We start from the raw sequence: 15,042 nt of genomic DNA on the forward strand, positions 1-15,042 counted from the left end.
ACTACTACTACTACTACTACTACTACTACTACTACTACTACTACTACTACTACTACTACTACTACTACTACTACTATTACGACTAAACAACATCACAGCACTCACCTTCGGGTGTGTTGCTGACGTGACGACCATCATAAACGCTGCAAGGAGAAAAGCACAGTGCTGGTAATCCATCGTAGAAAAATCGGTTTAGTAGATTAATTTAGACAACTCTTCTGAGGGAAGACAAGCATTGCCAAGCTCTGCTGGTTTTCAAATGAATAAGGTACAACACATAAGACCCTGGGCAGTCTCCTAAAACGTCTATGTCTTGCCTTTTTGACAGAAAAATTGCTTTCAGTAGACCCCTCTCAGACACTAGATAAGTTGAAATATTCACTGTTGAACACAATAAACTTATCCGTTGTCTTGTTATGGTTGAATGTTATTGACCGCGTCCCTGCAAAATATCGGTTAGAAACTTAATCATCGTATTATCGTGAAAACATTCCTATCGAGACCTACACCCAATATGACGATATTTTGGGGTTTAATTTGTCAACGATAAATCAACAAAGAAAAACCTGCTATCCTCTCTATAGGCTCTATCGACAGAAAGTCAACATGGCGTTTGGGGATTATACAAGCCCTCAATACAAATTTTGCCTGTTACATAGATAAGACATTTCCTATAAACTTCCGAAGAGAGTGAATGCCTTGCGGGGGTGAACAGGATCAGAGGGTCCACAAGACTCAAGATATTGCTTTTCGTTTCTTCAGGACACGTGCAACTGTTGTTGTTTTACAAATGTAGCTGGGAGTTTGTTGTTGTTGTTGTTGTTGTTGTTGTTGATGATGATGGTATTTTATTAAGAGTTTATTAGGCACAAGCAATATAATACATGTATATATATATTTTTTTTCTTTTTAATGGCTAATTCTATGTTTTGAAGCGCAGACTCTGTTACAGTGTTTGCACGTCAGTGAGGTAGTTCGAAGCTCTGTATTTCCACTGTTTTCCTTTCGTCGTTGGCGCTTCTCAGCCTGGTTGTTTCTGAGGCTGCTCTCTAGCATCACAGTTCTTTCCTTTACACGTTACCATTTTCCTCCATGTTTTCCAGTCCTCAACTATTTCATCCCATATGCTGACATCTACTTCTAACTAAGATGAGCTGTTTTTTTGCAGACGGCGCTCTACTAAAAAAAAGGTGTCTTTGTACCTCGAATTTGGCCTTCTGTTTGGTCTCTTTCCCTGGGCAAGTTCTCCATAGAGAAGTTGTTCCGGAATTCAGTTGTCGTCCTTTTTCTTAACATGGCCCAGCCATCTCAATCTTCCTAAACACAGGATGGTTGTCATACTATGGAGGTTTGCCCGGGCCAACACTTTAGCATTGGGGACCTTGTCACGCCACGAAATGCCTAAGATCTTGCAGCAGCATCTGAGGTTTAAAATATCCAGGCGCTTTTTTTTCTTTGCTTGCTGTACAAGATCCATGCGAAGACTTGAATAAATGCTGAAGATTGGATGTGTTACAAAAGAGTAACAAACACAAGAAGGAGGAGGTGAGATATGGACTCTAGATGCTTGATAGGAACAAACCACACCAGAGCACCCACTAACCACACACAAGATGTTTCTCATAAACAAAAGTCCGGGCTATGTGGGTGATACATTCTATGATGTAGGCGAGAAGCAGCTGAACCGTCACAGCCATAATCAAACCTCGAATGTCTGAGCTGTGGCTGAGATCGTAACATTTTATCTACCTACGTGACAGACCCTTGGCGAGATTTGAACCCACAACTTTACGGCTGGACGTCAAAGAGAGCCCATCCACTAGGCCACTGACGCCAAAGGCATAAGAAACAGGTTTAGATTATATTGATGAGTGTCAAAATACCTGTATTAAAAATTAGGTTTTTTATGGAATGTGCAAATCGCATGCTTTGGCTTTGTATACTTCGACTGGTATCTTGCAACTTGTAGTATCGACATTTTGTTGTATTATTTTATTCTATCAAACACGACATTCTTTGGTGCTCAAGGACTCATAAAATATGGCGGTTCTTCTCTTTTGAAAAACACCTTCGCTGTGTAGATTTAAGACTGTATCCCCTTTACCAAAAAAAAAAAAAAGAAAGAAAGATTTCACAAGGTAAAGGTTAAGTGTGTTACAAGCCAGTTTAAAAGGAAACGTTAAGCAAAAGTATGTAGTTGCCAGTAACCTTTAATATTGCAGTGCATGGTTTGGAGTACGTCAATCACTGGGTGATCACCTTTAGGGGAATATGTTACTGAATTAATAACCATATTATGTTAACCCCTAAACAAGCGCAAAATTATCTGTATGCTTAGCAATAATAATGCACACAGGAGCAAGTCAGGTATAATATAATAATATTATTGTCCTATAGTATATAAAATATTACAAAGACGAGTAGAACAATCAATGCATCATTGGTTCAGAAACTGCATTTTTTAAGCATGAGCTAAGGATTGGTTTCTCGTGTCCTTTTCCAACATACACAAGAACTCATACTTCTCTGTCCAGTTGATTATGTACATTGGTAGTTTCTCTTAAACTGTTGTATATGTTTAAAGTAAGATGTTTAGCTTCACATGGAACATGGAAACGGAAAGTAATCAGAAAGGCGACAAATATTATATTAATAACTTAAATGAAGTCAGCAAGAGCTGCAGATAGGTTCCAATATTACAAGGGCTAACTTAACCGTATTACGGTATATAAGTAATCATAGGTGAAAGTGTCTTCCTTTAGAAGTGCTACTGATGTATTCATTTGTCCACAGCATGCATGCCTCGCCAGCAACCACGTAGTCTACCGTAGAAGACTTAGGTTTGTAAAAACTCGAAATACTAACATACATAATAAAAAGGGCTTGCTTTTATTTCGGAATAGCAGGGCCCCCTTTATTTGAAAGAAATAATCGGTGCATTAACATCAACTGAAAGTCATTGGCCTACTATATTTACACTCTACTGGGATTGAGCAATAAATCTTGAGAGATGCAAATAATTAGAAAGTTTGGATATAGTGATGTATAGATTGATTCTCTACTCCGCTTTCGATGTTGTACACTCCAGAATTTCAAAGGTGTTGAAACAGTGCGCACGGCTAGTGAACGGAAACCTCAGTAGTTTACAATGGCGTCTTAGAAGACGGACTTTCCCAAGATTAGATCTAAACGAAACTAATGAAAAACTGAAAATTAAACTACAGTAACTTCAGGCCCCTCAATAGAACTGTGCACCCTTTAAATGCTTCTGAACCACGATTAATTGTGTCAAATTCGAAAGTTAAGTGGTTCCGAAGTTCTAGGTGGCCAAAGCGACGAGCTTTTACCACCCCCCCCCCCCCCCCCCCCCCAAAAAAAAAAAAAAAAAAGTATTATCATTACTCCTTAGTTATCACGATAAGAATTTGAATTTTCAGGCCGGAGAGAAAAGGGTTTCTGTCCCTCGTTTCGAAGGTAGGTTGCAATTGATGTTCTCTTTTATTACAAGAAAAGGCAGATTACTGAGTGAAACGTTGCTTGTTTTCAAGCGATCAGGTCAATCTATCCTCTTTCATGTCAGCCAACCTTCGATAAATGAAATACCGCGGTGCACCCTTTGCGATAAATATTCAGCATACACCGGCCAACTTAACCTTTTCGCATCGTGCGGCCGGAGAAGTCTCCGGTGCGGCTTTCAGTTTTCACTTTCACGGTGCGCATTCCCTAAGAACGCCATTATTTTATGCGCCCTATTCCCTGGAAACGCGCGATTTCGGGGTACATGTGTATTTTCAAAGAAATACATGTATATCTCAACGGTTTTAAATCATAGACGTTTGTATTTGGTGTCAAAGTAATGTTCAAATCTTTTTCAGCACAGACATAATTTGTAGGACCACATTCACTTCCTTTGAAGAGCGTTGTCAACAGTACAAAACAGCGTACGAGGTACATGTAGAAAAAAAAGAGAAAGTTTTCCAAACAAATGTTACACCCCGATACACACACAAAACAGTTCAATGCTGTTTCTTCATTGATCTTGACGCCTGTTCAGACGGGCGTGATCCATAATCAATACAATGTATAATGTAACTGGAATTATCTGAAAATTCAACCGAAAGATTGAAATTGTGATGTTGTGAGCAGATTTTTGAACAGCTCAATATACTCAAAAACCGGTAGAGTCAATTGCCTCTTTCACTTTCAGTTCAGGTTTGAGTTGAAGTTCAACTTGAACACCCCAAAACAGCTAGTTGAGCTTGGGAAAGTGCAACATTTCGGTTTGAGCCCTAGTGCAGTGTCATGTTCTTTTCGTATTTTCTGTTCTCAGCTGACACCCCAGCTCTGCACACCTTTCATGCGCACATTTTCCACAGCCGCCTGTATCCGGTGGTGTTGTCTTCAGTTTACTGACACTCTTTGAGAACATGCCTCTCTCATAGTCAGGAATGTTACAGACTAACGGTATCAGATTTACGTGACTCCATCACCTCATCCACCAGCTTGAGGAACAGTTTCTTGACAAAATTGGCCCCTTATTCCTGTTGCTTTTAGGGCGTTTTCTCACGAATAAGTCTAGTCTTGGTACATGTAACAAGTGGTTCCGACACTTCATCAACTTGCTCCAGAAAGAAAAGTAGTGAGGTTTTCGATGTTTAGAGGTAAGGTTTTCGCCTCTTATTCAATAGGTCCCGGGTTCAAAACCTGCCAGCGACAGAAAGTTTTTTCTCTTTAAAAATTCATCTTTCACCTCCTTTCCTGCTCTCTAATCATGTTCTGTCGTCTACTTTTGTCTCCACTTTCTGTCCCATCCCCCACCACACTTCTGTGCCTCCTCCTCTGGGCTCATGACTCTTTCTGCTGCCTTTTACTGCTTCTTCTTAGCTCATTCTTACTGTTGTCTTTAAACCACACCCCTGATCTCAGGGTAGCTAAGATTGAGCACCTAGCCTTCTCGGATAAGGACCAGCTGATAAGGACGAAAAAATCCTCGAGGTCCCGCGTGCAGGTTACGTACGTTAAAGATCCATTGGTAGTCCTAAAATCGATAAGAGCAGGCTTTGGCCGCCAACCGGGCAAGATACATGTACAAAATTAATTCCTACCAAACTGAAAAAGCATCCTGCGTGCCCTGTATGACCTTATGTAGTTGTGAGCGTTGTAAAACACTTTTCTTTTAAGAAAAAAGGAAAAGTACGAAATTTGCTCACTTGAATTGTCTACGCCGAACATGTTTTGAAAAAGTGAATAACGAAAAAGGGGTTTCTCCTCTCTTTGAAATCGACTTTTACCTTGAATTTCCGACATTTGAACAGTCAAAAGAGTGACAACTCTCTCTCTCTCTCTCTCTCTCTCTCTCTCTCTCTCTCTCTCTCTCTCTCTCTCTCTCTCTCTCTCTCTCTCCTGACATTAGGGGTGTTTTGGTCAGGCACTTTGCTATTGCACTTAAAGAGACTTGAGTTGGATTCTTGAGAATGTTGATCCACCGGAACCTAATTTTCCAATGCTTTCTTCTACAGTCAAAATCAATAACTGTTGTTCTTCTGTGTTCCTTCAAACAGTTCTATAGGCTTGACAACCCTGTTTTTCTTGCGTGTTCCAGACACCTGTGTTTTCTTTACTATAGCAGCTCCCTAACAAACATAAGCCCCATGTAGATCTTCAAACCACAACAAAGAAAATGAATTGGGAATTCTAATGTTACATAACAAGTCTTGTCTAATTTTAAAAGACCATTTTTCAAGGAGCAGTATAGGAGAAGGAGAGACAAAAGATTAGCAGAAAAAAAATTGATAAACAAACAGCGTCACTGAGTGGACAGGGAAGCCTCCAGTTCTGTACTAAGGTAAGTAGAGAGTAATCAAGGTGGCACTCTAAAGAGACTCTACTCAGGATACAAGTTTTTCCAATTAGAAGGGAACCAGTAATAATGTCAATGAAGTCTAATACACTCCGTAGAAATATCTTCAAAGTCAAGTTTTGAAGAAGAAGAGTCATCTTCTCAGACCCCTTTTGGGTACCTGCACTAGTCCCGATGATAGAATTTCCACTTTCAAAACCTACTACTAAGTCAGGCAATGCAAGGAGGAAGCAAACCTGTCTAAATCTCTTTAGTCTAGGAGGAAAACAATTTCCGTCAAGTCTTCGCGGCCAATGAGAACGTGCTACTTTGTTCGTCATATAGAACCAATTACAGTCGAGCCTGTTGGTCTCTTCAGCGTTTCATCTCTATCACCAAAGTTGACATAAGCAGATTCAAGTTTTGATTTTATAGCAAAAAATTATGTCAATAAATACTCTTTCATGTTTATGATGCCATTATCACATTCAACGGCTGTGTTGTTTGCAGCATTGAGTAGTATGTTAATGGGGTCCTGAGTCAAACACTTTCACCTATTGGACAGCAGGGCTGGTTTACACACATCCAAAACCTGCTAAGTTTCCGCTTCCCTTTCAGAGCTTTCTAACCTAAAACATTCCAAGTGTTTTTTGTCGTTTGTTGTGTTTTTTTCCAAGGAGAAACAACGAAATCCCTCGTGAAATAAGTCTGCAAAGCTAAAATTTTCAGAATAGAAAAAAAAATAGAATCACTGAAGGGTTTTTCCTCGCCGAAAGAAGAACATTTACTTTTAAAAATAGATCAACTTGACCTAGGGGAATATTACGAGTGAGAGGTCGATATGGGACCGATGACCCTTTTTCACGAGTGGCATCATCAAACTTATAGTTACACTAACGGGTTATTGCTGATTCGTCTTTTGACACAGTACATCACTTTTAACTAAAGAATTGACGTAGGCTACCCTGATTTTCTCCCACAAACTTCACTATGTTTGAATCCTTCCTTGGTGGGTTTATCCTTCAGATAAACTGGCCCCGCGGAAAATTGCATTTTTGAAATAGAAAAATTGCAAGGTAAACCGTTTAAAAATTGCAAAAAATTGCAACCTTCCCATCCCAGGCGCATTAATACGGGCTTAACATTTTTAGTTTTAAAAACATGACAATTTTGAGTACCGGTAGCATAAAAGCAGCACAGCCTTTTAAAAAATTATGACAAACAATACAAATTCATCAAATGTTATTAACAATATTTACTAGTAACAACACACGAGTACGTTAACAATAAAGTTATTGACCAAATATAATATAATAACGCGTGACACAAAATAACGGAACCCTCGGTTTTCGTAATAACTTTTAAATGAAGGCATAAAATTTGACCAAATTTATTACATAGCGGGTACTTGGTTCATGCAAAAATCTAGAAGTGTATGAGGTTTAGTCTATTAAAAAAAAAATTGACGAGAGATTTTCCAAACAACCTCTAAATACAAAATAAGCTTATGCTCCAATCAAATCAGATCCTATTCTATTTTTCTCTTGACACCTTCGATACAGTTAACAGCGGTAATCTGTATTTAGATCTGTTTCAGATATTTTCTGTTTTAAAACCGGCATGGTATTGTTTTAACACTAAGTCAAATCGTAAAATACAGCAATTTTCCCCCCATTTATAAACAATAGTAATACATGTACTAATGTAGATCTAGATCATTTCGATAGCACCCACTCCCGCAGCTTAATAAGGCGTTTTACATAACGGGGTGTTTACGTACACGGTACCCGGGGTCCTAGCCTCCGTGTCTACGTACACGTCAACCGGGCACGTAGTCTTAGTATCACGTACACGGTAACCGGGCAGTTCAGAATTCCAAGTTCATGTCTTTGTCATCCGGTGTTGCCTTCAACTCCAGTCCTCCCCCGACAGTACATTTTTTTTAAAAATCGATAATTCTCCCATTTCGGAGCCCTATACTTCGTAGCGCACTGACTTTGAATGAACTTCGGTGACCCCAACCGGTACTCACAGTGTGATGCGAAAGCACAGGTTCACTGACCGGTAACGATGGCGAGCCCGACAAGACGCGAGTATAACTTTCTTTTTTAATTTAAACAAGTGACAGCACAGGACAAATATTGGTTAATTTTCATTCCGGTGGGTTATCGTGCACGTAGATACTGAGACTGGGTGCCCGGTTACCGTGTATGTAGACACATGCATCATGTACGAACAATATTCACGCGCATGCACTCACACGCACACACACTCACGTACACCTCACACACCTACTTTCTTATCACTAATATCACACGTGCACGCTTACACTTACACACATTAGATAAAGGTCTAGCCTAGAGAAGGCCACCTTTTCGGCCTAGCCTATGTCTCAGTTCGTGTTGTACCAAAGATAGTACATAACAAGATGGGCCACTTCTCTCTTTGAGTCAATTAAAAAAAGTGTCCTCAAAATTTGGTGGCGCCCTCTTCACAAAAGCGCACTCTTTGCGAACAGAGTTACCCTACTTGAATTTTTAAAAATCAAAGTAAAACTAGCAAGTTTTGGGGTAAATTTCGGAAGAACGCTTTTTTTAAATGGTTACGCTGACAAAAAACCTCTTTCGGAGGAAAGGGTGATGGTTTTCTTCGTTTAATTTGACTTAAGAATGAAAGGCGAGAGGTCATTAAAATGTTTAAAAACCCTAAAACTCCGCACTGAACGTACCCGAACTGCTGATGAACAGCAGTCGATCTGCGCACGCAAGGAGGTGCTATTCCTATTCTTCTTCTGGAAAAACGAAAGAGAGCTTCAAAACAGACTGCAGCGCCATCTGAAGCAAAGAGCATACTTCCTGCGGACACTTTTTTGGCTGAGTGGCCCATCTTGTTATTTACTATCTTTGGATTTACGTAGGCCTGTCGGCTCTGTACTCGCACCATTTCGTATTAAAAATTCTGTTAAAATTAAAGCGTTGATGTATTTTTGCCTAAAATTGCAAGAATTTGCGAAGATTGCAAAAAATTGCGGGTTTATTGCGGAACTCGACGAAAAACGCGGCCGCAAGACCGCGATTTCCTGGAGGGCCAGGATAAACCTTGAATCGGGAATGGCATTTGAAGTACATGTACACCGTGGCTTCGTCAATACAATATACTGCTATGGTTTTCATAGTTTTTTGACTTTCCTTTGAAGACACGAGATACATTAAATGGCTTTATCTTTTGAATGTCATGATAAAGCTCTCCGTAGTGCACTGGCGCGGTGTTGTTTGAAAAATGAAACGGAAAGCGAGAACTGCAAAGAAACGTTTTCTTTCCATGATGTACCGGTACATAATTATAGCAGAAAGAAAAGTGCAAATCTGGGCTTCAAGTTCAGCGGTTGTAGAGAGACATTATATGGGAGAGACTATACCCATGTGAACGAAAATAGACATTAAATAACAAAAGAATCATTTCATTTCTACAAGGTTATCTGGTTTCCTGATTTTGCAACGTAAACGACTTGATAAGGTTTTATTTTGCAGGTCTTTGCCATTGATCCCCTCTCCTTTTTCTCGTTTTGTTTCAGTTTTTTTTAAATAAAAGTTTATCGACACATGTATACTGATCAGTCAGTTAAATATCTAATGCTCCATGTTTGGGTTGTGAGACTTTGATTCCACCTAGTACCACTCAATTGAGACGTGCAGTGAAGGTTGTTTGTGTTTCAAGCCCACAGCATTTTATCTTCCAATCCTTATACTTATTCTTGTTACTTTTTTTGTCTTGCTATATTCTCCTTCACAACTTTACAGCCACGTCGCTCTCCATATCGTAATTTCAACAGTTCTATTGTCTGTCCTCTGATCATCACTGTCTACGCATTCTATTCTCACATATAATCGGTTCACTAGGGGTCGCTTCTTCTTTAGCAAAATCTATTCTAATGGTTAGGCTTATGTTTTATCGTCAACCGCATAGTAGTAATCTCTTCCGAATCGCTATGACCTTGTTTTGTTTTAACGTCATCTTCATCATTCGATCTTTCTATGTATGTAGAATCTATGACTCCTTTGAGAGTGAGTCTCCTAAAATATCTCAGGAACGCTCTCGAAAGCGACCTTAGAAATTCGCCTTTAAATCTAAAGGTGTTCAAACAAGGCAACTTCTGAAAGCAAGAAACAATTCCAAAATGGCATCTGAATAGATCTACTTTTTGAAAGTTTGAGAGTGAAAAACAAAAAACCAAGCTCTTTGTTGCATGCACAACTGTCTGCGTGCCAGGGTGGCGTGCGGTGAGGAGAAAGGTTGTACAAAGAAGGAACGCTACGCATTGAAGTGGGGTGAAAAGCAGTACGCCAACGTGGAGCGCCGCCAGGCGAAGGGTTAAAATAGACCTAAGTCTGCACAGAGTTTACCTTAAAAGGTTCAAAAGTGAGATTTTATAAATAATTTAAGCAGAACACTTTTGTATGACAAAAATATTCATAGATCTAGTAAAGAAATTTATGACATACCACAAGCATAAAACAAACTTATGGTAAGATACAACAAAAGTGTGACTTACTTTTAAAGAAAACCCTTCATATTGGACCATTTTCTAGCCCATGATCTATAACTACCGTATAGGTTATTTCTCTTATCCACATGATTTCTGTGTCTATTTCCTCTCATTTCATTTAGTCACATTCCTTAGACCCAGAAATATTGCAATACATAATATTAATATGTAGGCCTACAATGTATTAAGAAAAAATGATAAGAAATTTGTATCACAAGTTTTATTTTATTCTACTTTATAACTTTTCAGTACCCAAAATCTCTAATCCTGTCTCTAAACATAAAAAAATGTATTCAAACTTTAAAATCAACTGTGTGGCAATGGTACATCACAACTGGCTTTCAGATGTCTCATGGGGGGCTCTCGTGGCCTAGAGGTTAAAGTGTTGGCCTCTCATTCAAAGGTCGCGGGTTCGAATCCGGGTAGCGACCAAAAAATTTTCTTCTCTAAAATTGTCTCCTTTCACCTACTTTCCTGCTCTCTAGCAATGTTCTGTTGTCTGCTTTCATTTCCACTTTCTGCCCCCACCCCCTCACCTCCCTAGCCCCCTTCTCTGGGCTCCTGACTCTTTTTGCAGCCTTGCTACTGCTACTCCTTGGCTCCTCCTTACTGCTGTCTTTCTGCCACACCCCTGATCTTCTGGTAGGAAAGTTCTACACCTAACCTTCTCGAACAAGGGCGAAAAATCTCGGAGGGCCCGTGTGCAACTTGCACACGTTAAAGATCCCTTGGTGGTCTAAAATCGATAAGAGTAGGTTTCCGCCGCCACACGGGCAAAATTCAAAATTTCCTACCAACTGAAAGTATTAGGTGTGTCCCGCGCGCTCATATGACCTTATGCAGTTTAAGCGCCATAAAACACTTTACAAAAACAAAAACAAAAGATGTCTCATAACATATGTAATCATTTGCTTCTTAGAGTGAGTCTTTTCCTCTTTCCTCATCCCCTTTTCACCCAAGGCAAACATTTTCTTGTACTGTACTACATAACTCAAAGTAACATGATATGAGTCTTCTTACGCAGTCACACATGAATTATTAATAAATCAAAGAAACACATTTGAAAGTTTTCACATTTTAATATGACTTGGTACATTCTGCACCAAAATTTTGAAATGGTAACAATAAATACCTCATAAGACCACATGTAAAGTGCTCATACACAAAATGTAAACAGTTGACCTTTAACCTTGCTCTACAGCAGAGGGCAAAAAGTGTCTTGCTCTTTTCAACAACATCAAACAAAATCTTCCACAAATGCCAAGACTATAAAGGCTTCCAAAAGAATCAAATCTGATAAATGCGACGAAAAGTCAAAGATGAATGAAATTGAAAAAATCAAAAGCTTAACTCTCTTTCTTTCTCTCCCACATACAAAATTACATTTGCAACATACATGAGTTCTTCTTAGCTCCATTTCTTTTACCACACTTGTACCTCTCTTTTGCACACCGGTAACCCAAAGGTAAGCCATGTTCTCCGCCTGTCTCTCAATGACGAGCACACACAAACACATTTAAGCACACATATGCAAAAAAATAACTGCTGAAAATGTACAATGCATTGAATGCACCCAATACTCCATTTGCTATACCCCCACCATAGAGTTACGACAAAATATTAAAAACTCGGTTGGAAATGAAACAAAAATCTACTGTGTAGCTTTCGTCTTCTTTCTACCTCTGGCTGCTTTCTTGTCTTTTTTCTTTAGTCCATCCATGCTGCCCTTCAGTAGATTTCCATAGGCCTGGCAAAAAGATTGTTATTTCGATTAATACAGAAAACATGATTAAGACGAAGCTCGTCAGAAATAAGAGTGTATAATGACAGAGGAGATGAAATCATGTAGCCTATCTATAGCACATTTCTTTCATATACCCCCAAAAATGATCTGATACAATTTCAACATTTTGCCTGTTAAAAAATCCTTGATTCAACTGAAAAACTTGGGAGTCACAAAACACCTTCTATCTCAGTAAAAGCTTCGACAAATATAGTCTATTTTAACTAAATGACTAAAATTAAAGTGGGAAAATATACAACATTTATTAATGATACAGAAACTGTTTCAGTTGTTCTAAAATGGGCAAGGAAGGCTGGTGCATGTACCATACATAGTGAAATGCACTCAGTGAACAGATTTTCAGGTCCTGAATTTTCTCTTATAATCATATATAGCCTACAGTTGAGTCGGCTTATATTAAAATCTGCGTGACCGTCAATTTTTCATTGTTTCTTGTTCAGAGAGGATTGTTCAAATAGCGATCACTGTTAGCAGCGTAAAATTGGGATGCCATGCTTGCGGCTTGTCACATTGTGCATTCTCTGTGACATTGTCAGTGTGCTTAATCTGTCAGTCACACAGAAAAGTCAAAAGAGTAGATCAGCACACTGTACTGTGCTCTGCGCTAGTCTTGAGAAGTGAGAAAGCCCAATGCCAGTGACGACATGAAACAAACCACATGTCGTCACAGGCTTAAACAGGTGAAGGGCTTACGTAAACTAACTTTACAGAGACAATAGGCCATGAACAAACGAAGGTCACATGACAGATGTGTGTGATAAACACAGGCAAACAGTACTCTGATGATGCCCCTCTCAAGCCCAAAATCAATACACATGCATTCTTGTCTTGTTACTCTCGTCTTGTTTTCTTGAAACACGCAAGACTTGATGATATGCCTTATGTGAGGATTGCTAGTTAAGAGTTAGACAACATAATCTTCTCAATTCTTTTCTGTTTAGAGATGGGAACATTTCGGCTAATCGATAGTTTTCATATAAAAATGAAGAGGGATAAAAAATATCAGGGATTGGTTTATTTGCTTTCGGTTTACCACCGTTTTCAGATTAACTGTATTTGGTTAAAGTGGATTTGATTGTACACTCTTTACATTAAAACACTTATGTAGCGAAATTCAGACATAATGAAGAGATTTCCCAACCCCATCAATTTTGCTATGGATGTGCTAGATGTAAATCTTCTGAATTTTTTAGACAACACCTCAAACTTCTTCCTGTCGTAACAATACTTCAACTCTGCCTACTGTATTCGTCCCACCTCGAATCAGACAAAACTCATCATCATTGAAAGAAAATTTTTTTTCTCCCTTTTTACCAATGGCAGAGATCAATGTACATACCATTTGAAATTTGGTGACATCCTTGTGGTTTACCTGAAAAAGAGAAAGAACAGATACTCTGATCAGGCCTTTTTGAATATTTAAGTACTGCAACAGACAGGAATAATTGAATCATGACAGGTGAATAAATTATGACGTCTTATTCACAGCTTCAGGGCCAATTAATCTTTTAAAAAAAAGTCGAGCAATGAGAGATTTGTGTGATCATCTTAAACAGTTTTTTATATTTTGGTCTTTGGCTGATAAAATACAGTGGTCACGTTGGACAGGTTCATTGTATGCAGAGCTATATTTATATTTTAAAAATGCAGGGGAGAAAATGGAACATGGCTGTTTGTACAGGTGGCCATCATGGTAAGTCATGGTAACAAAAATTATTTTTTTTTAAATCTCAACCAGACAGATAGTACTGAAAACATAAAAATGCTTTCTCCCTCTCACCTTTGCAGTTAATGTGATAACTTCACCTTCTCATTAATTTTCATATGATGAAACTTGTACTCCAGACAAAGCTAAAAAATTTATGGTCTGAGTACAACACGGACGTCATTATTATTTCATTTCTATCTCATACAGGTGTTACAAGTACTTGACAACATGAAATAAGGAAAGAAAACAGATGGTAAAAAATCTTTCACAAAGGAAAAGACTAAAAAAATTAGCAGAAAAATTAATGGAAAAGATGATCACCATACCAACCAACACGGAGGACACTGTACACACAAAACAAGTTTGTGAGTGTGAAACAAACAATATCATAACCTTCACTTAAACATTAAATCCAATTTGAAAAAAGCACCCACCAAACAAGACAAAATACACAAGAAATAAACAGCTCTCTGGGGCTGCCCTTGTGGTGAAAAGTGTGTGCCAACTGCCTCCTCCATAAAGGTCTTCAAGAATCAAAGTCACAATTTTTATGAATTGGAAATGGGGATTCTTAGTCTGCAAAGGCTTAGGCTTCTTCCCTATCATACCAAAGTACCTGATATGACCCTATGTTCATGATGGCTCAGTCTGAACACTATAATTATTTTTTTGCTCAGGATACCCAAAACCATTATCCCAGGACTGCTGAGGGAAAAAAAGTAACCAAGGCCTCTCTGTAAAGTTCAACAGGCTCAGAGGTGTATGTTGCCACTGAAACAGATGGCTTTTAAAATCAAAGAGCAGGCCAGTCCCGACAAAACTCCAAATCAATCCATTAACAAAGTGGAGAAACTCTCTGGCCTGTAAAGATGACGATAAAATTAAAAAATGGCTACGGAAGGCTTCTTGAAGAAAAGTTATCTGTTAAATCAGTTGAGCTGTTGGCTGCACAACATTCAGTCAACTAGTAGTAGTAGTAGTAGTATAAGGTTTTACGGTGCTCGCAACTGCTAAGGTCATATGAGCGCGCGAAACACAAGTTGTTCACCTCTGCGAAAGTTCACTTCACGACTGGTAACTAATTTACTTTAAAATGCTAAAAAGTTAAAATATTCAAATTCGGTGTAAATACATTTGTGATCTAA

At 38.8% G+C, this 15,042-nt stretch overlaps 1 protein-coding gene across 1 annotated transcript in view; it reads right to left on the reverse strand.

Annotated features, from left to right (window-relative positions):
- Window positions 1-11,444: 11,444 nt before the first annotated feature.
- LOC101853700 (signal recognition particle 14 kDa protein) overlaps window positions 11,445-15,042 on the reverse strand; it is a 19,249-nt gene continuing 15,651 nt past the window's right edge. The window contains exons 4-5 of the mRNA XM_005099770.3: window positions 13,529-13,561; window positions 11,445-12,132 (exon numbers count right to left, since the gene is read on the reverse strand). Coding sequence (XP_005099827.1) covers window positions 12,037-12,132; window positions 13,529-13,561 — 129 coding nt within the window. The 3' untranslated portion in view covers window positions 11,445-12,036. The remainder of the gene's footprint in view (window positions 12,133-13,528; window positions 13,562-15,042) is intronic.

The sequence above is a fragment of the Aplysia californica genome, unplaced genomic scaffold (genome assembly GCF_000002075.1).
Source record: "Aplysia californica isolate F4 #8 unplaced genomic scaffold, AplCal3.0 scaffold00225, whole genome shotgun sequence".
Classification (NCBI taxonomy): domain Eukaryota; kingdom Metazoa; phylum Mollusca; class Gastropoda; order Aplysiida; family Aplysiidae; genus Aplysia; species Aplysia californica.